General features: G+C 42.0%; 1 protein-coding gene across 3 annotated transcripts in view; it reads right to left on the bottom strand.

Moving 5' to 3' along the window:
• Nucleotides 1-24,731, bottom strand: part of PIGU (phosphatidylinositol glycan anchor biosynthesis class U) — a 100,766-nt gene that overhangs the window by 29,151 nt on the left and 46,884 nt on the right. For all 3 annotated transcript variants that reach the window (XM_053574389.1, XM_053574388.1, XM_053574390.1), the window contains exon 7: nucleotides 22,625-22,722. In XM_053574389.1, the coding sequence (XP_053430364.1) occupies nucleotides 22,625-22,722 (98 nt within the window). The remainder of the gene's footprint in view (nucleotides 1-22,624; nucleotides 22,723-24,731) is intronic.

Genomic DNA, 24,731 nt, shown 5'->3' on the forward strand with positions numbered 1-24,731 from the left:
TTAGGCAATTCTCTTGCCTCAGCCTCTCAAGTAGCTGGGACTACAGGTGCCTGCCACAACGCCTGGCTATTTTTTTTGTTGCAGTTTGGCCGGGGCAGGTGTGAACCTGCCACCCTCAGTGTATGAGAAACTAAAGAAAATACTGTTGGCCCACAGGTTCCATATCCATGGATTCAACCAACTGTGGATGGAAAATATTCAGGAAAAAAACTGCGTCTGTACTGAACATACACAGATCTTTATCTTGTCATTATGCCTTGAACAATGCAATCTAACAGTTGTTCGCATAATATTCACATCCTTTTAGGTATTATAAGTAATTTAGAGACAATTTCATCAAGTACGTAGGAAGATAGATATAGGTTATAAGCAAATACTACTCCATTTTATATCAGGAACTTGAACTTCCTTTGATTTTAGTTTCTGTGGGAGCCCTGGCACCACTCCCCAGAGACACTGAGGGGTGAATGCAGTTAGCTAGGAAAAGAGGGAAAGGACTAGAAAGAAGAGAAGAGGAGAGCAGGAATGAGGACAGAGGAATACGTCTCTGAATATGTCTTTCTGTAGTATAGCTGCCTCTTAGAAATACAGCAGTATTTCACATGCCCTTCATATACTCCCCAAAACAAACAAAATCAACCAAGATCTGGGGATAATCCAAAACGAATGCAAACACTAACAAGCGAACCTAACTATATTATACATGAACAGCACAACCACACTGACAGGTCACCTGAGAGAAGAAAAGAACCTAAGTAACTATGAAAAACAGTAATGTAACAGGATGCTATAAAGCTGAAGACAAAAACAACTATCTATAAATGTTATAAGCAAGTCAGTAAATGTATTTTTTTCCTTTTTGAGGCAGAGTCTATGTCGCCCTCAGTAGAGTGCTGTGACGTCACAGCTCACAGCAACCTCAAATTCTTGGGCTTAAGCGATTCTCTTGCCTTGGCCTCCCAAGGAGCTGGGACTACAGGCACCCGCCACAACACCCAGCTATTTTTTGGTTGTAGTTGTCATCGTCGTTTGACAGGCCCAGGCTGGATTTGAACCTGCCAGCTCTGGTCTAAGTGGCTGGCACCCTTAGCCACTGAGCTACAGGTGCCGAGCCAATGTATTTCTTTTCTAAAATTTTCTTTGCTAGGCAGCACCCATAGCTCAATGGGTAGAGCACCAGCCACATATACCAAGACTGGCAGGTTCAAGCCTGGCCCAGGCCAGCTAAACAACAATGACAATTGCAACAACAAAATAGCCAGGCAGACACGATTGTAAGAGGGAATTTACCTAACAAATGCAATCAGTGTAATCTGGTTTCTTGTGCCCTCAATGAATCCCCAACAATTAAAAAAAAAAAAATAGGGTGGCGCCTGTGGCTCAGTGAGTAGGGCGCCAGCCCCATATGCCAAGGGTGGCTGGTTCAAACCCAGCCCCGGCCAAATGCAACAAAAAAATTGCCGGGCGTTGTGGCGGGCGCCTGTAGTCCCAGCTGCTCAGGAGGCTGAGGCAAGAGGATGGCATAAGCCCAAGAGTTAGAGGTTGCTGTGAGCCGTGTGACGTCATGGCACTCTACCTGAGGGCGGTACAGTGAGACTCTGTCTCTACAAAAAAAAAAAAAAATAGCCAGGCATTATGGCAGGGGCCTGTAGTCCCAGCTACTTGGGAGGCTGAGGCAAGAGAACCGCTTAAGTCCAAGAGTTGGAGGTTGCTGCGAGCTGTGATGCCACAGCACTCTACCGAGGGCGACATACTGAGACTCTGTCTCAAAAAAAAAAAAAGAAAAGGAACTAAGATCAGAGGTATCCGTATAAATAGATAGGAAGATAAAGAAATACAGATGTGAGTTAGTGTGCAGGAAGTATATATACATGCATTTCATAGTTCTGTCTGCTCAGGGAGCCTACAAGTAATGACTCTCTAGTAACAATAAATACACCCGACATGCAGATCTTTTCTTTTCTTTTTTTTTTTTTAGCACATACATTCTTCTGCATTATGACACTCAGATCTTGATTTTCAAACAACATTTTGCAATGAAATAAAGCAGGTGTCTTTGGAGAAGTAGTTGATTTCAGAGCTAGGACAGGGAAAATCCAAGATGAGCCTAGAACATTTTGTGGTACCAGAAAGAAAGGAAATGCTGAAAAATACATGGGAGCTTGTCAAAAGAGCACAGGAACCAACCTAAATGAGCTCCTAATGGTTAAAACTGGAAAAGTTTAAACAACAAAGTACTGACTGTAGCAGATACATATTTTTTGAGATGAAATTCACATAACCTATATTTAACCATATTAAATTATACAATTCAGCATCTTGTTGTTGTTGTTTTGAGGCTGAGTCTCATTTTGTCACCTAGGATAGAGTGCCGTGGCTTTAACCTAGCTTACAGCAACCTCAACTCCTGGACTCAAGCAATCCTCCTGCTTTAGACTCCCAAGTAGCTGGGACTACAGGCAAGTACTACCATGCCCAGCTAATTTTTCTATTTTTAGTAGAGATGGGGTCTTGTTCTTGCTCAGGCTGGTCTCAAAACTCCTGACCTCAAACCATCCTCCCACCTCAGCCTCCCAGAGTGCTAGGATTACAGGTGAGATTACACCTGGCCCAATTCAGCATCTTGCTGTTTCTCAAGCTGATCTTGAACTCCTGGCCTCTAGCATTCCTCTCAACTTGTGTTCCCAAAGTTCTAGGATTATAGGAATGAGCCACTGTGACCAACCTCACAATTTTTGTTTTTATTGTGTTTTAAAAGTTCCTTATATATTCTGAATATTATCCCTTATCTAATGCATTTATTTGCCAATATTTTCTCCTATTCTGTGGGTTATCATTTCATTTTCTTGCTGATATCTTCTGAAATCCAAAAGGATTTTCAGTCCAATTTACCCATATTTTTCATTTTCGTTGCTCACACTATTGGTATCAAATCTTAAGAAAGCACTGCCATTTACCCCTATGTTTTCCTCAAATAGCTTTAGCTCTTATGTTTAGGTTGCTCATCCATTTTGCATTAATTTTTATATGTGGGGTGAGGTAGAAATCCAACTTTATTCTTTTGCATCTGGTTATCCAATTGTCCAAGAACCATTTTTTTTTTTTTTTTTTTTTTTTTTGAGACAAAGTCTTACTCTGTTGCCAGGCTACAGTGCCATGGAATCATAGCTCACAACAACCTCAAACTCCTGGGCTCATGTGATTCTCCTGCCTCAGCCTCCCAAGTACAGGCACCTGCCACAATGCCCAGCTAGTTTTTTTTTTTTCTATTTCAAGACCTATTTGTTGAGGAGACTATTGTTTCCTCCTTGATTGGTCTTGGCACCCTTGTCAAAAATTAAGTGGCCATAGTAGTGAGTTTTAACCTACAGAATAAAATTCACATTCATGAAACCATACTAATGAAAATAAATAACTGAATAAATAAATAAACTAGGGAGAAAGGATGACTGCTCTTTCTCACATTAGAATTCCAATTAATAAATGCAGAAATAAGGTGGGCAGTAGAGAATCATCACTGGGTAATTATTATAGACAAGATCTACTGCTGAATGCTAAAATTAGTAGGTAAAAATTTGAGGAGAAACAGATTTGCATAATCTTCAAGTATCTTCCCTACGATACTAACTACAAAAGAAAAGATAAAAACTTCACAGTGGAGAAACCTGGCAGATAGCAACTTAACCTGGGATCAAGGGGGACATCACCACTGGTAAAACATGGTGACATCACAAAAACTTCTATGTGGTACGCTGAGGACATAACACGCATATCTGCCAAAAATGAATAACTTCAGCTCGACCATGAGAAAACATAGGATAATCTAAATTGAGGTGCATTTGACAAAAATGACTTCAAAAGTCATGAATGACAAGAGAAGACTGAGCAAGTGTCTCAGACTAGAGGAGACAAAGGAGATGCAATAATTAAATGCAACGTGGGGCTGGAAGAGGGCACCCCGGCACAAAACAACTGCCTTAGTAGAAAAATGCAAAATTCTAGTAAGTCTGTTGTTTAGTTAATAATATTGCATAAATGTTAATTTTTTTGTTCTTGATAATTGTACTATGGTTATGTAAAGTTTTAACATTAGTGTACGTGGGGGAAAGATGCAAACACACTTATTTTTGCCACTTTTCCCTGACTCTAAAAATAATTCAAAATGGGGCAGCGCTCATGGCTCAGTCGCTGGGCACATACATCCAGGCTGGCAGGTTCAAACCCAGCCTGGGCCAACTAAACAAAAATGATGACAACTGCAACAAGAAGTGGCCGGGTGTTGTGTCAGGTACCTGTAGTCACAGCTACCTGGTTGAGGCAAGAGAATCACTTAAGCCCAAGAGTTGGAGGTTGCTGTGAGCTGTGACTCCACGACACTCTACCAAGGGCAACATAGCGAGACTCTGTCTCAAAAAAAAAAAAAAAATTTCAAAATGAAAAGTTTTTAAAAATGGAGATGAAACCATTTGTTACAGCTTGGTTAAAAAAACATAAACATACAATTTTAAAAATTAGAGAGCTCTATGTGCCTTAGTATGAAAAACAGCAGCCCTTTGTCTCTAAACTTCATTAAAATAAACATGTTAATTGTGATATTAAAATAATTTATATAATTATTAAACATTCTGGCTGCTTACTGGTATATGTAAAGATCTGTTAAAATTCTAATTATCCTTGAGACTACAAACTAATACAGCCTCTTTGGAAAGAAGTATGGAGAATCCTCAGGGAATTCAAATTAGACCTCCTATTTCATCCTACTAAGCATCTACCTAGAAGAAAAATAATTATTTTCTCAAAAGGACATTTGCACTTGTTTATTGCAGCTCAATTTACAATCACCAAGATGTGGAAACAACCTAAATGCCTCCCAACCCAGGAATGAATTAACAAGCTGTGGTATATGTATACAATGGAATACTATTCAGCCATAAAAAGATGGAGACTTTACATCTTTTGTATTAACCTAGATGGAGTTGAAACACATTCTTCTCAGTAAAGTATCACAAGAATGTAAAAGCAAATATCCAATGTACTCAATAATATGAAGCCAGTAGATGATCTAATACACACTCAAATAAGAGAAAGAAAAATTCAATTCAAATTGGGGGAAGGGAGAATCAGAGTAGGAGAGAAAGGGGGGAGGGGATGGTTGTGCTCCCACTTAATAGGCACAATGTAAGGGTATATGGCACATCTTTTGGGTTCAGGACACAACTACAAGAAGGACTCTACCTAACAAATGCAAATATGGTAACCTAGTTGTTTGTACCCTCACATTAACTCGAAATTTAAAAAAAATTCTAATTATCTTGGCTGATTGATCATTTTTGTTTTCTATATTTTAGAGATACCTTCTTAGTCAAATAGAAGTCTGAATTCTCAAAAACAAAGCAAAACAAGTGAACAAAAACCAAGCAGAACTTCTCAATGAGATAACATAATCTATCCACCAGAATAACTAATAACAAACAGATTGAGACCTCCAAATCTTGGTGAAGATACGCTGCAACTAGACTCTCCTATTTGGTGGTGGTATAAAATGGCACATAAAAAAATGAAAATGTGAGCGGTGCCTGTGGCTCAAGGAGTAGGGCGCCGGTCCCATATGCCGGAGGTGGTGGGTTCAAACCCAGCCCCGGCCAAAAAAAAAAAACCACAAAAAAAAAAAAATGAAAATGTGTCTAACAGTTCCTAACAAAACTAAACATACATTTCTCCAGCATTTTTTTTTTTTTTTTTTGAGACAGAGTCTCACTCAATCTGTAGCCCTGGGTAGAGTGCCATGGTATCATCATAGCTCACAGCAACCTCCAACTCTTGGGCTCAAGCTATGCTCTTGCCTCAGCTTTTTCTATTTTTAATAGAGACAGGGTCTCGCTTTTTGCTCAGGCTCATCTCGAACTTGTGAGCTCAAGCAATCCACCTGCCTTGGCCTCCCAGAGTGCTAGGATTACCGTGCCCAGCCATTTGCCCAGCAATTCTACTTCTAGATAGTACCCAACAGAAACTAAAACAAGTCCACAAAAATATTTGTACAAGAATATTTGTAGTATCTAGCTGTATTTATAACAGACAAAAAAATGAAAGCAGGCTAAGATCCCATCAATAGAAGAATAGATAAACGAAAAGCTGACTATCCACACACAAAAATATTACCCACCAATAAAAAGAAATGGATGCAACAACACAAATAAATCTCAAAAACATGCTGAATGAAAGAAGCCTTACACAAAAGAATCATATTGTTTTATTCCACTTTTGTGATATTCCACAATAAACAAAACTAATCTATGGTTAAAAAAATATTCAGGGGGGGGGCGCCTGTGGCTCAGTGAGCAGGGCGCCGGCCCCATATGCCGAGGGTGGCAGGTTCAAACCCAGCCCCGGCCAAACTGCAACAAAAAAATAGCCGGGCGTTGTGGCGGGCGCCTGTAGTCCCAGCTACTCGGGAGGCTGAGGCAGGAGAATCGCCTAAGCCCTGGAGTTGGAGGTTGCGTGAGCTGTGTGATGCCACGGCACTCTACCAAGGGCCATAAAGTGAGACTCTGTCTCTACAGAAAAAAAAAAAAAAAAAAAAAAATTCAGGGGTGGCGCCTGTGGCTCAAGCAGTAGGGCGCCAGCTCCATATGCCAGAGGTGGCGGATTCAAATCCGGCCTCAGCCAAAAACTGCAACAACAACAAAAAAATTTCAGAACAATTGTCTCTGAAGGAAAGGGGTGGGAAATGATGGGGAAAGTGCCTGAGGAAACTATTTATATCTTGATACAAGTTTGAGATACACAGATGAATACACTAAGATTTGCGCACTTCATGGTATATAAGTTTTACCTCAAATGAAAAAGACTGTAAATAAATAATGAACTCCAGTTGATGCTTATGATGAATTATTTAGGGGGGCACACTGACATATTTAATTTACTTTGAAATGTATCAAAATAAGATTAACTGATGGATAGATGGATATGTGATAAAGCAAATATGATAAAATATTAATGGCAGTAGATATATGAGTGGTCATATAAGTCTGACAATTAAGCTTGTGAACTTGTCCTAGAGAAAGCAATACATATGTCATTGCTGAATATCACTACGGTCATCCTCAAAGTACTCCCCTTGGGAAGCTATGCACAGATGCCAGAGCCTAGTCCAGCCTTCAAAGCAATTTTGGAGGCCAGGTGCTGTGGCTCATACCTGTAATCCTAGCACTCTGGGAGGCCGAGGTGGGTACTTTGCTTGAGCTCAGTAGTTTGAGACCAGCCTGAGCAAGAGTGAGACACCACTCTCTACTAAAAATTGCCTTAGCTCAAGAGTTTGAGGCTGCTATAAGCTATGATGAAGCCACGGCACCCTACCTGGGATGACAGAGTGAGACTCTGTCTCAAACAAACAAAAAAATTTTTTTAAAAAGCAATTTTGAAACTCTTTCTGGAATGGCCATCCAAACTGTCATTGTATTATCCTGCATATCCCGAATGTCATCAAAATGACTTCCTTACAATATTGCCTTTATCTTTGGATAAATAAAAAAGCCACTGGGGGCAAGATCAGGTGAGTAGGAAGAATGTTCCAAGACAATTATTTGTTTATTGGTGAAAAACTCTTTCACAAACATTGCCAGGTGAGCTGGTGCACTGTCCTGATGCAAGAGCCATGAGGTGTTGGCCAAGATTTTCAGTTAAGATTTTCCTGTTTCTCCATCGATGTTTACTTGGTCTGCTATGCTTCTCACAGTTAGCTGATAATTCTGATGCACAATTTGATGAAATTTTGCAATATTTTCATCAGTTCTGCTCTTTACTGTCTGCCCTGACCTTTCTTCATCAGTGACGCTTTCCCTCCCCTCAGAAAAGTGTTTAATACATTTGTTGACTGCCATTTTCTTCACGGCATTATCCCCATGAACTTGGACTAACATGTTCCTGATTTCACTTCCACCGTTGCCAAGTTTAACAGGAAATTTACAAATGTTTGTTCATTGCTCTAATTTAAGCTCCTACATTCTGGCAACAGCACACATAAATACACAACAACAGTAAAGAAGGCCACTCAGCAAGACACCGCCACATAGCAGCCCAAACACAACTGTGAGACGTTGATATACCAAGGTCATGAAACCTTACCAAGTTCTTTGTACGGTGCTGTCAACGTATGCACACAGTGGTAAGTTCACAAACTTAATTGTCACACCTCATATTTGTTCTTCCTTCAAAATTTCTCATTATAAAATGTTGGTGGGAAATGTTAGATTTAATATTCTGTGTAGCAATCCATACATACACGGGAAAACTCAAAGAAAGCAAGAGAATGACAACCAAAAAATTCAGGTGAGTCATAAGGTTTGGGATAGAGGGAAGGAGTACAATGTAGAAACGCAAGGGATTTCCAAAGATCTAGAACAGTCATCTTACTGAAGTAAAACAGAAAGAACAGACATGTTTATTTGATTATCCTCCAAACTATACAAATATTATTAGAAAGCAGAAACAAATGCAGAGCATTCAAGGCAGATGGTACACCATGAATGTTGTTCCTGAGGAGGGAAGGAACTTGCCACACTGGAGGAGCAGAGGTCGGTGTGGTTTGCGATGCAAGGAGTGAAGTGGAAGTCGTACAAGATCAGCCTTGAGAGGCAGAAAGCAGCTAAATCACTCGGAATCAAGCCATTCCGGTCACATACATCTCACAGGTTCTTTAACAGTTGTCTTGAAGAGTTTGAGATGGTCGAAGATTAGCTTCTCTTCCACAGTCTTGCAGCAAAGAAAGCAAGTTCCAGAGCAAATTCTGACACACTCAGAGACATTTATTACACAAATATTCATTAGTGAGCAGGCACAAAGCAGTGCATATAAACTATTCTAGAAGCTCAAGTAAGTCTCAGCTCTTTGTCCCTCTAATTGTTTCTACCACCATTGCAAGAAAGGCTCACTCGAGGCAGAACTGACAACATCGCAGAGGCAGGGTTCTGCTGCCTTTACAGTCACATCAGGTGACAACCAGAAACCCTTCTAACCAGAGGCAAGACAAAGGATTGGTCCAGGAATAAGCCTTCAGGCTTGGCGCTTGTAGCTCAAGCGACAGGGCACCAGCCACATACACCAGGGCTGGCGGGTTCGAATCCAGCCCGGGCCTGCCAAACAACAATGACAACTACAACCAAAAAATAGCTGGGTGTTGTGGCGGGCGCCTGTAGTCCCAGCTACTTGGGAGGCTGAGGCAAGAGAATCTCTTAAGCCCAAGAGTTTGAGGTTGGTGTGAGCTGTGACACCACAGCACTCTACCGAGGGCGACATAGTGAGACTCTGCCTTAAAAAAAAAAAAAAAAAAAATTTTAGTTCCTTAATCTCACTAGCCAGTGCTTACATGCATCTCACACGTTCTTGCAGATATGGAATATTCCCATCATCACGAAAGTTCTATTGGACAGTGCTGATCTGTAAGAATAAACTTTCAAGAGAATGCTATCTTTCTGGGGATGGAAAATAATTCAAAAAAGAAAAGGTATCCATAGATAAATTTAAAGAAGGCACTTAGGTTCCGAGTTCCTTTGATCATGGCGATCTTCTCTTCCTTCTGAAAAATACTGCCATGTAGTAAAGAAGGAAGGAAGAAAAGGAGGAAGAAAACCACAGCTTGGGGCAGGGGAAAAACCTTTGAAAGCAAAAATTTTGTTCTGTCTTTTCATTCCTCCTTACTAATGATATTTTAAAGAAATATACCAAGAAGTGAAAAAAGATGGCCATGAATATTTGAATCAAGCAGAATGCTAAAAGCAGCTCTCCTGGGAAAGTCCTAAACACACAGCCTGGAGATGAGGTTTCCCTGGGCAAATCTCATTAGCAGCCCCCACCTTTCAGTTTGCTACCTTGTTCCCAAGTGCTTTATTCAACCTAAAGTGTTACTATCAACCTTTGAATGGAAAATGCTTTTCTCCTTGACCACCTTGTGATTATAAAAGGTGCGCTACATTTTAGGTACAATTTGTTTGTAAGTGGGGGGTCTGAGAGTCAGGATTGCTTTGGGAAACACAGCCCTGAAATGGTAAATGTGGAGTATGCTCTGAGTCTATTTATAAAAACTGAACTTGCACTTAATCTCTCAGGACTACTCCTATTACATAGTGAGGCACACCTAAAATTCTTAAAAAGAAACTCCAGAAACCTTTGATGGCTTGTTTATAAATGCTAAGGCCAAATTTAATCCAGAGGTTGTAAAAGCTGATTATACAAATCAAGTCATTCTTGTCATACCCAACTAAATCACAGTTGAGGGGTTGGGGGTAAAAGAACTTGGGGCATGTAGCACCTGCTCTGAGAATTAAATTTTCCGCAAGCCCAGCTGCTGAAACAGCCTGCTATATTGACCTACCATGACTCTAAAACTAGTTTCATCTACCAATCACTCACCAATCAGAGCTTACCAGCTCTTTCAAAATATTACTTACAATTTGCAACCTTCTCTTTGTTCTTCTGACGTGTGGAAGACTTCCAGGTCTATGCATAGACCTGAATCATAATTCTTACTAACTGTATGTGTTAAATGTTTTAAATTGATCTCTGTATTTTATTTGACTTCAACAAGGCTCACACTGAAAATTTCTCAGTGAACAAGTGAGCTTTCATTTTACTCACTACTTTTGCTCTACAGTAAATGTAAATATGTAAAATGTACATGTATATGTTTGGAAGTTGCAGGTTGAAAGACTGATGCCCTAAGAATTCTGATCTATTTTTTTTTTTTTTTTTGTAGAGACAGAGTCTCACTTTATGGCCCTCGGTAGAGTGCCGTGGCCTCACACAGCTCACAGCAACCTCCAACTCCTGGGCTTAAGCGATTCTCTTGCCTCAGCCTCCCGAGCAGCTGGGACTACAGGCGCCCGCCACAACGCCCGGCTATTTTTTTGGTTGCAGTTCGGCCGGGGCCGGGTTTGAACCCGCCACCCTCAGTATATGGGGCTGGCGCCTTACCGACTGAGCCACAGGCGCCGCCCGAGAATTCTGATCTATTTTTAAAAACATCTTATGGCGGGCAGCGCCTGTGGCTCAGTGAGTAGGGCGCCGGCCCCATATGCCGAGGGTGGCGGGTTCAAACCCAGCCCCGGCCAAACTGCAACCAAAAAATAGCCGGGCGTTGTGGCAGGTGCCTGTAGTCCCAGCTACTCCGGAGGCTGAGGCAAGAGAATCGCTTAAGCCCAGGAGTTGGAGGTTGCTGTGAGCCGTGTGACGCCACAGCACTCTACCCGAGGGCGGTACAGTGAGACTCTGTCTCTACAAAAAAAAAAAAAAAAATCTTATGGCAACATAAAACACAAAATACAGAAAACCACGTAAAAGATATATAAGGCTTAGTGATTATAAGGTGAACATCCTTATAACCACTACCCAGGTCAAAAGAAAGAACACTTCAGTCATTCTCTCCCATGTGCCCTGACCCAACCACAATCCCCTACTCTCAGGAAATAATCACTTCCCTGCCCAAGCCCACCTTTTTTTCAGAGATCGAGTCTCACTCTGTTGCCCAAGCTAGAGTGCACAGCAACCTCAAACTCCTGAGTTAAAGTGATCCTCCTACCTCAGCCTCCCAGAGTGCTAGAAGTACAGGCATGAGCAACCACACCTGACATCAGCTAATATAAACACATATACACGCACACACACACACACACACATACGTGTATATATATTACATATATATATATATATATATATTTTTTTTTTTTTTTTGTAGAGACAGAGTCTCACTTTATGGCCCTCGGTAGAGTGCCATGGCCTCACACAGCTCACAGCAACCTCCAACTCCTGGGCTTAAGCGATTTTCTTGCCTCAGCCTCCCGAGTAGCTGGGACTACAGGCGCCCACCACAATGCCCGGCTATTTTTTGGTTGCAGTTCAGCCAGGGCCGGGTTTGAACCCGTCACCCTCGGTATATGGGGCCGGCGCCTTACCGACTGAGCCACAGGCGCCTATATATTTTTTTTTAATAGAGAGATAAGAGATCTCATTTGTGCTCAGACTGATCTTGAACTCCTGGTCTCAAGTGATTCTCCTGCCTCCATCTCCTAAAGCACTAGGGTTACAGGTGTGAGCCACCACGCCTGGCCCGCATCTTCATGGTTTTTTTTTTGTAGAGACAGAGTCTCACTGTACCGCCCTCGGTAGAGTGCCGTGGCGTCACACGGCTCACAGCAACCTTTAACTCTTGGGCTTATGTGATTCTGTTGTCTCAGCCTCCCGAGTAGCTGGGACTACAGGCGCCCGCCACAACGCCCGGCTATTTTTTTGTTGCAGTTTGGCCAGGGCTGGATTTGAACCCGCCGCCCTCGGCATATGGGGCCGGCGCCCTACTCACTGAGCCACAGGCGCCACCTCTTCATGGTTTTCACTTACACATGCACCCCTTTATACTATAGTCTTGCCTGTTTCTTAAAATTTTGATACAACTTTTTTTTTGAAATTTGATGCAATTTTAAATCCAAAATAGGCAACGCCATCCTGAGCATAAACAAAACTGGAAGAATCATATTACCTAACTTCAAATTATACTATAGAGCTGGCATGGTACTCATAAAAACAGACATGTAGACTAATGGAACAGAACAGAGTACCCAAAAATAAATCCACACATCCATAGTAAACTTACCCTTGACAAGTGTGTCAAGGATAGCAGGGAAAGGCCAGTCTCATCAATAAATGGTGCTGGGAAAAGTGGATATCCATATGCAGAAGAATGAAATTAGATCCTTATCTCTTGCCACATATAAAAATCAAATTAAAATGATTAAAGATTTAAAACTAAGACCTGAAACCATGAAAGAGCTAAAAGAAAACTTTGGGGAAATGTTTCAGGACATTGGTCTAGGCAATAATTTCTTGAATAATACCACCACCACCAAAACACTGGACAAGGGAGATCACATCAAACTAAAAAGTTTCTGCACAGCAAGGGAAAAACAATCAACAAAGGGAAGAGACAACCCACAGAATGGGAGATAATATTTGCTAACTACCAGCTAGGCGAGATGGCTCACACCTACAATCCCTGCACTTTGGGAGGCTGAGGTGGGAGGATCCCTTGAGCTCAGGAGTTCAAGACCAGCCTGAGCAGCTCAGCACCTGTGGCGCGAGCTGCTAAGGTGCCAGCCACATACACCAGAGTTGGCAGGTTCGAATCCAGCCCCTGCCTGCCAAACAACAATGATGGCTGTAACCAAAGAACAGCTGGGCGTTGTGGCAGGTGCCTGTAGTCCCAGCTACTTGGGAGGCGGAGGCAGGAGAATTGCTTGAGCCCAGGAGTTGGAGGTTGTTGTGAGCTATGATGCTATGGCACTCTACCCAGGGCGACAGCTTGAGGCTCTGTCTCAAAAAAAAAAAAAGGCCACCCTGAACAAGAGCGAGACTCTGTCTCTCTATTAAAAATAGAAAAACTAGCCAGGCATGATGTCGGACACCTGTAATCTCAGTTACTCTGGAGGCTGAAGCAAGAGGATTGCTCAAGCCCAAGAGTTTGAGGTTGCTATGAGCTATGATGCCATAGCACTCTACCCAGGGCACAGAGTGAGACTCTGTCTCAAAAAAAATTTTTTTGTACACTACCCATCTGATAAAGGACTAACAGCTAGAATATAAAAAGAGCTCCAGTGACTCAACAGGAAGAAATCAATAATCCAATTAAAATTGGCAAAGGGCAAAAAAAAAAAAAAAACTGGCAAAGGATTTGAATAAACATTCTCAAAAATAGACATTCAAATGGCCAATAGGTGTATGAAAATTACTTAATGTCATTAGCCAGAGAAACACAAATCTAAACCACAAGGAGATATCATCTCACCCCTCTTAAAATGGCTTTTATCACAAAAACAGGCAATAACAAATGCTGGCTAAGGATGTGGAGAAATGGAAACCCTTGTACACTGTTGGTAGGAATGTAAATTAGTGCAATCACTATGGAGAACAGTATAGAGGTTCCTCAAAAAACTAAATATAGAACTACCACATCCAAAGGAGACGAATTCTATATATTGAAAAACTATCTGGGCAGGGCAAACTGGCTCATGCCTGTAATCCTAGCACTTTGGGAGGCTGAGGTAAGTGGATGCCTTGAGCTCTGGAGCTCAAGAAAAGCCTGAGCAAGAGCAAGACCCTGTCTCCACTAAAAATAGAAAAACTAGCTGGACATTATGGTAGGTGCCTGTAATCCCAGTTACTCAGGAGGCTGAGGCAAGAGGATCACTCAAACCCAGGAGTTTGAGGTTGCCGTGAGCTATGATACCACAGTACTCTAGCCTGGATGACAGAGTGAAATTCTGTTTAAAAGAAACAAACAAAACAAAACAAAACAAAGACATCTGCATTCCCATGTTTATTCCAACACTTTTCACAATAGCCAAGATTTGGAATCAACCTGAGTGTCCATCAGTGGATGGATAATGAAATATCATTACATACACACAACAGAATATTACACGGCCACACAAAAGGACGAAATTTGCCATTTGTAACAACATGGATGGAAATGTAGAACATTTTGTTAAGTGAAATAAGCCAAGCACAGAAAGACAAATCTCACATGTTCTTACTCATATGTGAGAGCTAAATATTAAAAATAATTGCTCTCATGGAGACAGAGAGTAGAATGACAGTTACCAGAGGCTAGGAACAGTAGTAGGGAGGTGGGGATAAAGTGAGGAGGGTTAGGAGGTACAAAAATATAGTTAGATAGATAGAACAAACAATATTTGACAGCACCACGAAGTGGCTATAATCAATAACAAGTTAGGATGTATTTTTTTTTTTTTTTTTGTAGAGACAGTCTCACTGTATGGCCCTCCGGTAGAGTGCCGTGGCGTCACACAGCTCACAGCAACCTCTAACTCTTGGGCTTAAGCGACTCTCTTGCCTCAGCCTCCCGAGCAGCTGGGACTATAGGCGCCTGCCACAACGCCCGGCTATTTTTTTGGGTTGGTCGGGGCTGGGTTTGAACCTGCCACCCTCGGCATATGGGGCCGGCGCCTTACCGACTGAGCCACAGGCGCTGCCCAAGTTAGGATGTATTTTAAAATAACTAAAAGATTGGTATTGGAGTGTTCCTTAAGGCAATGAAATGATAAATGTCTCAAGTGATGGATACCCCAGTTATCCTCATTTAATTAATTCACATTGCATGCCTATGTATCAAACTATTATATACCCATAATAATTAAAAATTTTTAAAAATTTTTAAATTTGATGCAATTTTTAATACTCTTAATTTACAGCCCCTCTACTCTACCCTACTCCTACCCATGCTTTTTTCTCTTTTACAATTATATGTTAAAGAAGCCAGGATATTTAACCTATAGAATAAACAGTAATCTGGATCTCCTAATTATATACTTTGGCCTTTGGTATTTCTTAACAATTGCAGCTGTACCCAGAGACTTGATAAATTTTGGATTTTAGTAAACTTTGGCAAAATTTGGTAGTGGTATGTTCTTTTGTAAGTAGGCAAAAGAGATTAGGAGTGATTGATGCTCAATATCTAGATCAACAGAGGATGTAAAATAATGTTATCCTACCATTTTAATTTTATTTGCAAGTTGGAATAATATTATGAATAGATACTTCCCCTCATCTACTATATGGTTACTTAATAGTACAGGAAAGGCAGGAGAAATAATTTTTTCTTTCATTTATCCAGTTTTCAAGATAATGGATTGATTTTCTGTCAGTTTCAATGGAACCAATTAGGTTTCCTTTTTATTATCATTATGAATGCATGCATATAAATATATTTATGGGTTTAAATCTATTGTAACTCTTGTTCTACTGAAGCTCAAATTATCCACCTAACTCTTCAAGTTGGATCCTGGATAATTTTGAGATGACTCCAATAGCCTTTGACATCTTCCTTATTATCTGATAATCACAACATTCCAGGATCATCCTGTATATGTTCTGCCCTAAAACCTGGAATTAGCTACTTCTCTAGGAAACCCCAGTTTCTTTCAATGCGTAAATGCTATTTTAATATCACAATGTGGGCTCTATGAATGTTTATTCATACAGGGTTGGTCACTGTCCTGGACTTTTTTTTTTTTTGTAGAGACAGAGTCTCACTTTACTGCCCTCGGTAGAGTGCCATGGCATCACACGGCTCACAGCAACCTCCAGCTCTTGGGCTTATGTGATTCTCTTGCCTCAGCCTCCCGAGCAGCTGGGCCTACAGGCGCCCACCACAACGCCCGGCTATTTTTTTGTTGTTGCAGTTTGGCCGGGGCTGGGTTTGAACCCGCCACCCTCGGCATATGGGGCCAGCGCCCTACTCACTGAGCCACAGGCGCCGCCCATGTCCTGGACTTTTTTGTTTGTTTGTTTGTTTGTCAAGAAAGAGTTCTACCCTATTCCCTGAGCAGAGTGCAATGGCGTCGTAGCTCACTGCAACCATAGACTTGGGCAGTGGGCATCCTGCTGCCTCAGCCTCCGAAGCTGCTGGGATTACAGGTGCTCGCTGCGGCGCCCAGCTGGGTTTTTCCATTTTTTTCATGAGTCAGGGTGTCATTCTCGCTCAGACAAGCCTCGAACTTCTGAGCTCAATCTTCCTGCCTCAGCCTCCCACAGTGCTGGGATTACAGGCATGAGCCACCGTGCCCAGCTATTGTCCTGAACTTTTTAGTGGACACAGACACACATTCAAATACCTCCAGGAGCGAGGCAGGTAACAAATGAGAGAAGTATGACACGGATAAAACACAGAGATCCTGGGAAACTGCAGAGGGCATACTCTGTCTCAAAGAGGACAGACCTTCCAAGTCTCCAAAATCAGCCAGAAATACAAATATTTAACAAGAATTTTTAAATGCTCACAAGTAATTGTTTTTTTTTTTTTTTGAGACAGAGCCTCAAGCTGTTGCCCTGGGTAGAGTGCTGTAGCATCACAGCTCACAGCAACCTCCAACTCCTGGGCTCAAGAGATTCTCTTGCCTCTGCCTCCCAAGTGTCTGGAATTACAGGCACGTGTCACAACACCCGGCTATTTTTTGGTTGCAGCTGTCATTGTTGTTTGGCGGGCCTGGGCTGGATTCGAACCCGACAGCTCAGGTGTATGTGGCTGGCGCCTTAGCCACTTGAGCCACAGGTGCCAAGCTGCTAACAAGTAATTTTTTAAAAACTTAGAACACCACAGTCAAATAAAGCACATCTGTGGGCCAGATTTGGTGCATGGATTATATGTACCCACAACCTGAAAAATTCAACCAGTCATTGTAGTATCCCAGAATGTTGTTGCTTAATATATAAAAATACTTAGGGAAGTAAAATAATTCTCAGACTGCTTCAGAAAAAGCCAAACTATATTGAGAAAGGGGAGAAACTTTCAATTATCTCCCTCTCCTGGACTCGTTAAAACATTAGAGAGGAAAGTGTTGTCAATACAGAAACCATTTTCTTTTTAGGACATGGTATGAAAAGGAAAAAGAATAAACTCTTAAAGGGAGCTGGAATCTAACAAAGTGTTTACATCTAAGCTCTTAGATTCTCAAGAAGAAACCAAGGAAGTATCATTTTGCCTTTCAGGTAATTAGAGGCAACAAAACTGATGGAAAGGCAGTGCCCGTAGCTCAGAGGGTAGGGCGCTGGCCACATAACCCAGGCTGGCGGGTTCAAATCTGACCCGGGCCAGCTGAACAACAATAATAACTGCAACTGAAAAATAGCTGGAGGAGGGACGGGGTAGGAGGTCAAGGGGTGTGGTGCACCTTTTGGGGGTCGGACACAAATATAAGAGGGTCCTTATCTAACAAAAGCAAGCAATGTAACCTGGTTCTGTGTATCCTCAATGAATCCCCAACAACAACAAAAAAAGAAAAACAGCCAGGTGTTGTGGCAGAGGCCTGTAGTCCCAGCTACTTGGGAGGCTAAGACCAGAGAATCGATTAAGCCCAAGAGTTTGAGGTTGCTGTGAGCTGTGATGCCAGAGCACTCTACCAAGGGTAACATAATGAAACTCTGTCTCAAAAAAAAAAAAAAACTGATGGAAAAGTTTGTCGAAAATGCTTGATGAGGCTCGGCACCCATAGCACAGTGGTTACAGCTCCATACACTGAGGCTGGCGGGTTCCAACCCAGCCCAGGCCAGCTAAACAACAATGACAACTGCAAGGGGCGGCACCTGTGGCTCAAGGAGTAGGGTGCCAGCCCCATATACCAGAGGTGGCAGGTTCAAACCTGGCCCCAGCCAAAAACTGCAAAAAAAAAAATGACAACTGCAACCAAAAATAGCTGGGCGTTATGGCAGGTTCCTGTAGTCCTAGCTACTAGGAAGGCTGAGGCAAGAGAATCACTTAGGCCAAGAGTTTGAGGTTGTTGTGAGCTGTGACACCATGGCACTCTACCAAGGGCGACATAGTGAGACTCTGTCTCAAAAAAAAAAAGAAAGAAAGAAAGAAAAGAAAAGGAAAAAAGAAAATGCTTGATCAAGCTCTTACCCTCATTTTTACCTGTTCTAAAAAGAAACAAGGCTAACAATACTGCCACCTCTGCCCTGGCAACAGAGATAACAGAAAACTGCTGGAGGAGAAAAGAATAAGGCAAGAAAACTCTAAATAAGGCCCCAGAGAAGGCCGGGGAAGGACCGGCTTACCAAGGAAGACGTAATGAGGTTTGGCTCCTTTAAAGCAAGCTAGCATCATGTGACCTCACCCGAGCTCGAGAAAGTATAGAAATCGCAGGATTAACCTTTTCAGTTCAAAGAGAAGGTCAGATAGGATTAAAGCAAAACCAAGAGGTATTTTCCCTGTCATCTGTTACTGTCTTTAAAAGAAACTAAGGACGTCAAACCATCCCAGAGGGTCCAAGGCTTTAGGAATTCTAAACAAAAGGAAGGGGGGAACCAGAAACTTCTGGGATTGCACCATGAACTTTTCAGCAAGCCTCCCTTGGGCTCACAGCTTCAGCTCCTTGGTCCTGTGCACTTGGCTCTCCTTCAGTGCAGCCTCTTGCTCCTGTGCATGTCAGACCTAATTTATTCTGCGTGCTATCAGATTATAACATTTTAAGTGTCTCCTTAATTTGGAAACTAGGCTCTAAGCCAAGGTCAGGGGAAGAGAAGAGTGGAGGGTGGGAACCAGATGAGCTCAAACTACTGCTGTTAACAGTGATTCACCAGGGAGCCAGATGCAGCATCCTTTACCCTTGATCCTGTGTCTCATGAAGGGAAGAGAAAAATAGCTTTGCCTCTGGCACTGATGAGACACTAGCACTCTCTAGAAATTCCACCAGCACAATGGAGGCAGGTTTACACTGTCAAAGGTGGAAGTATAAACTAACTTACACTTTCTTTGACTCTAAAAAATAAATTATTTTCTTTCCCCCTCATCTCCTCACATAGACTGGTGATCGTGTCATTTGTATGAACATTTGAATACTAACAACCACAGCAAATTTTTTTTTTTTTGAGACAGAGTCTCAATCTGTCACCCTCAGTAGAGTGCTGTGGCGTCACAGCTCACAGCAACCTCAAACTCTTGGGCTCAAGTGGATTCTCTTGCCTAAGCCTCCCGAGTAGCTGGGATTACTGGCAACTCCCCGCACACCCAGCTATATGTAAAAACAGGCTGGTCTTGAACTCATGCTCTTGCTCAGGCTGGTCTTGAACTCATGAGCTCAGGGGATCCACTGGCCTCGGCCTCCCAGAGTGCTGGGATTACAGGTAAGAGCCACTGCACTTCATCATCATTCTTTTGATACTCAAAATATATCTCAAATTTGGCAAGGATGAACCCCTTTTCAGCTGGTTTCAGTGTTTGGGTTTTTTTTTTTTTATTTGGTTTCATTAATCTTTGAGGAATACTTTGCTTTCTGCCTTAACAAGATGTCCCAGGCAAGCTCTGCTCTGATGTACCACATTATACGACTTTTCTAGAGGGAAGTTTACACCTAGGAAGGCTCGAAAAATTCTGAGAAAAACAGAATGTCAAAAGCAAAGGTGTCACTTATTCGTGTTTATGAAATCCATTTTGATTCGAAAGTAGAAGGGATATTTAAGACCATCAGGTCTAGCCACCTATGCTGATGCTTACAGCTTTGCTAGGGCTCCCCAACAAGTGTCACTCAGCTTAGCTTCTGAACTAAACACTGTGATTCACAGGGAACTCACCTAACTTGGGACATCCCACTGTCACAGAACTGTCTTCTACTGAGATTCTCATTCCCCCTGTCCATTAGTTCTAGCTTCTTTCCTTGTAACCTGTGGATCTCTGCGAAACTCAAGCCTAAGGGTCCACCTATGAGTCTGGCAAGAACTCAGCCTTAAAGAATAATTTCATCTTCTGTTCCCTCCTTCATATTCAAACAAGTGAGCTTGTTTCCTGGATGGAAATGGACTGATTTCTAATGCCCTTCAGGCCATTTTACATACTTACATACTGACATAAAAACTTTTAATATAGTATGGTCTGGCATTTTAATTTCCACATAAATGGGATCCTGAAGTTCATCTCAAACTCCCCCTATTCCTACTCCCCACACATAGATGTTGCCAAGCTTAGTCATTTCTCCCCTCACTTACTGGTCATATGACCTTAAGTGACTTAATCTCCCAACAGTCCAGTTTCAATTCTTGTGTCTTATAAGACTAATTAAACTAGATTAATATATGGCCAATAATATGACCTATTCCACACCATAAGGTTCTTTTGTTTGGTTTGGTTTTTCTGGAGATAGAGTCTTACTCTGTTGCCCAGGTTAGACAGCCCTGGCATCAGCCTAGTTCACAGCAACCTCAAACTCCTGTGTTCAAGCGATCCTCCTGCCTCAGCTTCCCAAATAACTGAGATCACAGGCACCTGCCACAATACCCGGCTTTTCTATTTTTAGTAGAGACAGGGTCTCACGCTTGCTCGGGCTGGTCTTGAACTCCTAAGCTCAAGGGCTCTCCCACCTCTGCTTCCCAGAATTCTAGAATTATAGGCATGAGCCACCACACCCACTCCACAACACAAAGCTCTTATGAGGCTGAAATGAGATGATGCCTAGAAAATGCTAGTATAGTGCCTGATGTATATAGTATGTTCCCGGGAAATGTGATCAGTATTTTGTAATTGATATTTATTGATCAGCCACTATATTCCAAGCATTGCATCAGGTATACTACATTTAAGTCCCCTAAGAATCCTACAGGGTGAGTGTTACAATAAGGAAAAATTAAGGAGGCACCTGTGGCTCAAAGGGGTAGGGCGCTGGCCCCATATGCTGGAGGTGGTGGGCTCAAACCCATCTCCTGCCAAAAACTGCAAAAAAAAAAAAGAAAAAAGAAAAGAAAAGAAAAATCTATTCCAACTCTGCTTTGAAAAAAAAAAAAAGAGAAATGAGCTTACAGGTCTATATATTAATACTGAAAAAAGAAAAATGCCTGATAACTGGTAGATCATCGTAAACACAAATAGCATATAAAGTAAAATGCACTTATACATTTACAATTATATGCAAATCACAAGGTTGCCCCCCACCCCCCCATCTGAGGTTTGGCTTCTCACTATTTTAATTACCCATTGTCAACCATGGTCTGAAATATTAAATGGAAAATTCAAAAAATAAGCAATTCATAAGTTTTAAATGCATGCCTTTCTGAGTAATGATACCTCATGCTGTCCTGTTCTGTCCCACTTGGGATGTGAATCACCCTTTACCCACCATGTCCCTACCTGTTAGTCACCTTAGTAGTTGTCTCAAATGGACCAAAACATAGTATACATAGGATCTGGTAGTATATAAGGTTTCAGGCATCCTCTAGGGGTCTTAGAACATATCATATCCCCTTTGTGGGATACGGGGTGGGGCACTACTATAGTTAGAACTTTTTTGTTTGTTTTTTGGAGACAGAGTCTCACTCTGTTGCCCTGGGATTTAATGCCCTGGTGTAATCATAGCTCACAGAAACCTCAAACTCTTGGGCTCAAGTGATCCTCATGCCTCAGCTTCCCAAGTAGCTGGGACTACAAGGGCCTACCACAATACCCAGCTAATTTTTCTTTCAGTATTGGTGGGAGTCTTGCTGTTGCTCAGGCTGGTCTCAAATTCCTGAACTCAAGCAACCCATCTGCCTTGGCCTCCCAGAGTGCTAGGATTACAGGGGTGAGCAACCACACCCAGCTTATAGTTAGAACTTAATGACTATTAGGTTCTAACTTTTCTTAAAGTTAGTCAAATTTCTTTCTTTTCTTTTTTGAGACAGGATCTCATTCTGTTGCCTAGACTAGAGTGCCATGGCATCAGCTTAGCTTACAACAACCTCAGACTCCTGGATTCAAGCAATCCTCCTGCCTCAGCCTCCTAAGTAGCTAGGACTACAGGCACCCATCACAACACCGGGCTAATTTTTCTATTTTTAGTAGGGACAAGGTCTCGCTCTTGCTCAGGCTTGTCTCCAACTCTTGAGCTCAAGAGATTCCCCCACCACCTCGTCCTCTCAGAGTGCGAGGTGTAAGTCACCACACCTGGCCAAAAGTTAATGAAGTTTCTTTGGGTGTGCATTTTCAAGTAGAAGCAAGTAGTCCCATTGTCTTCATTGACCCATGCCCTTCCCCCAAGCAGGGACCAGGCCATGTAATAAATGTCATTTAGGTGCTGGCTTCTGACCAGCAAGTGCTTACCTGGAGGAGATAAAGGAGTCCTGGGACAAACAAGGTGAGAGGGTACAGAGACTGGTATGTTGCTAAGGCAAGAAAAATAGCACTGAGGAAAGCACTGCCTGTAAAAAGAAATAAACGTATGGAATAATCCAGCCTCATCAATCAGGATTAGACTCAGCGAGTCTCTATCAACACGAAATTTTCCATAACCGTTCACATAATCACCTACAATTGCCTCCTGATAAACAGGGTGTGTGCCTTTTACACAGAGTGAGCGATGCTTGGCTTGATTCTCAATAAAAGGAAATCAAGAAGGTAAAAAATCATTTACCTGTGGCAACCTGAGACACTACAGGCATATCTCCTGTAAAATTTACAGATTTTACAAAACTCTAGCCCAGGGATGTTAATAGACTTGATCCCTCTAGTATAAAAGGATCAAGTCTATTAATATCCATATCCTATTTAATGTACCAATATATTAAGCCTACAGTTATTCTGACATTCAGAGCCGTGAAACTTATCTCTTTGAATGTTGTTAACACCCATCACTCTTCACAACATCCATTCCTTATGTGTAATCTTTAGGTCATGTGTGTATTACTTTTTTCAAGCCATATTAATTTTACTAATCATGTCCCCCTTTCCCTCATAAAAATGGACTACTATGGAATCATTAAACATGATGCTATGAAAGAATTTGCAATGACATGGAAAGTTGTTTACTAAGTGAAGGTTATAGAAGATATATATATTATAATCTCCTTTTTAAAAATATATACAAACATTTTTTAAAAGACTAAAAGCAGGCTCAGCATCCATAGCACAATGATTACGGCGCCAGCCACATACACCTAGGGTGGGGGGGTTCGCATCCAGCCCTAGCCAACTAAACAACTGCAACAACAACAAAAAATAAACTGGGCGCTGTGGCGGGTGCCTGTAGTCCCTGCTACTTGGGAGGCTGAGGCAAGAGAATCACATAAGCCCAAGAGTTTGAGTTTGCTGTGAGCTGGGACACTACAGCACTCTACTAACAGAGTAGTCTCTAATGAGACTCTGTCTCAAAAAAAAAAAAAAAGACTAAAAGCGTAGCCCACAAAATTCACAATGGTTGCCTCTGGATAGTGGGGATTATGCATGACTTATGTTTTTGCTTCTCTTTTGCCCCTAAATTTTCTAAACTAAACATACTTTGTTTTTGTCATTGAGAAAAAAATGATTATTTTTTAAAAAAGCTATTCCCCAGCCAGGTGGTGGCCTGAGCCTATAATCCTAGTACTCTGGAAGGCCAAGGCAGGTAGATTGCTTGAGTTCAGAAATTCGAGACCAGAGTGAGCAAGAGCAAGATACTCTCTCTACTAAATATAGAAAAACTGGCCAGGTGTTGTGGCAGGCGCCTGTAGTCCCAGCGCCTGTAGTCCCAGCTACTTGGGAGGCTGAGGCGAGAGGATCGCTTGAGCCCAAGAGTTTGAGGTTGCTAAGAGCTACAATGCCATGGCACACTAGCCAGGGGCAATAGAGTAAGATTCTGTCTCAAAATAATAATAATAATAATAATAATAATAATTTTTTAAAAAAAGCAATTTCCTTTCAGATGGTTTAAGACAGGGATTTCTATGTGGCCCCAGAAATAAGGTACAACGCTGGGACTACAGGTGTCATATAATGTTTCATAAAATGACAATACCTATGGTCACTCTCATTAGTGTGGGGTTAACTGAAAATAACAGGCATCCTCTCAATGGTGTTTCAGAAAATCAGGAACTAGTCACTCCTTTTAGTCCAGGGTGATTTACCCTTCTCCCAACCTAGGTCCAGAGACAAACAGGAGGAAATGACCGATAGCATCCCTTGACCACTAAAGTAGTCCATGTACTTGAAACATTTAAGAGTCACCTTGGGGCTCGGCACCTGTAGCTCAGTGGCGAGGGCGCCAGACACATGCACGGGAACTGGCAGGTTCGAACCCGGCCCAGGCCTGCTACAAAAATAGCTGGGTGTGTGGCGGGCTAAGTGTATTACTTTTTTCAAGCCATATTAATTATAATCATGTCCCCATTTCCCTCATAAAAATGGACTACTTGGGTGGCGCCTGTGGCTCAAGGAGTAGGGCGCCGATCCCATA

The sequence above is a fragment of the Nycticebus coucang genome, chromosome 21, assembly GCF_027406575.1.
Source record: "Nycticebus coucang isolate mNycCou1 chromosome 21, mNycCou1.pri, whole genome shotgun sequence".
NCBI classification, from domain to species: domain Eukaryota; kingdom Metazoa; phylum Chordata; class Mammalia; order Primates; family Lorisidae; genus Nycticebus; species Nycticebus coucang.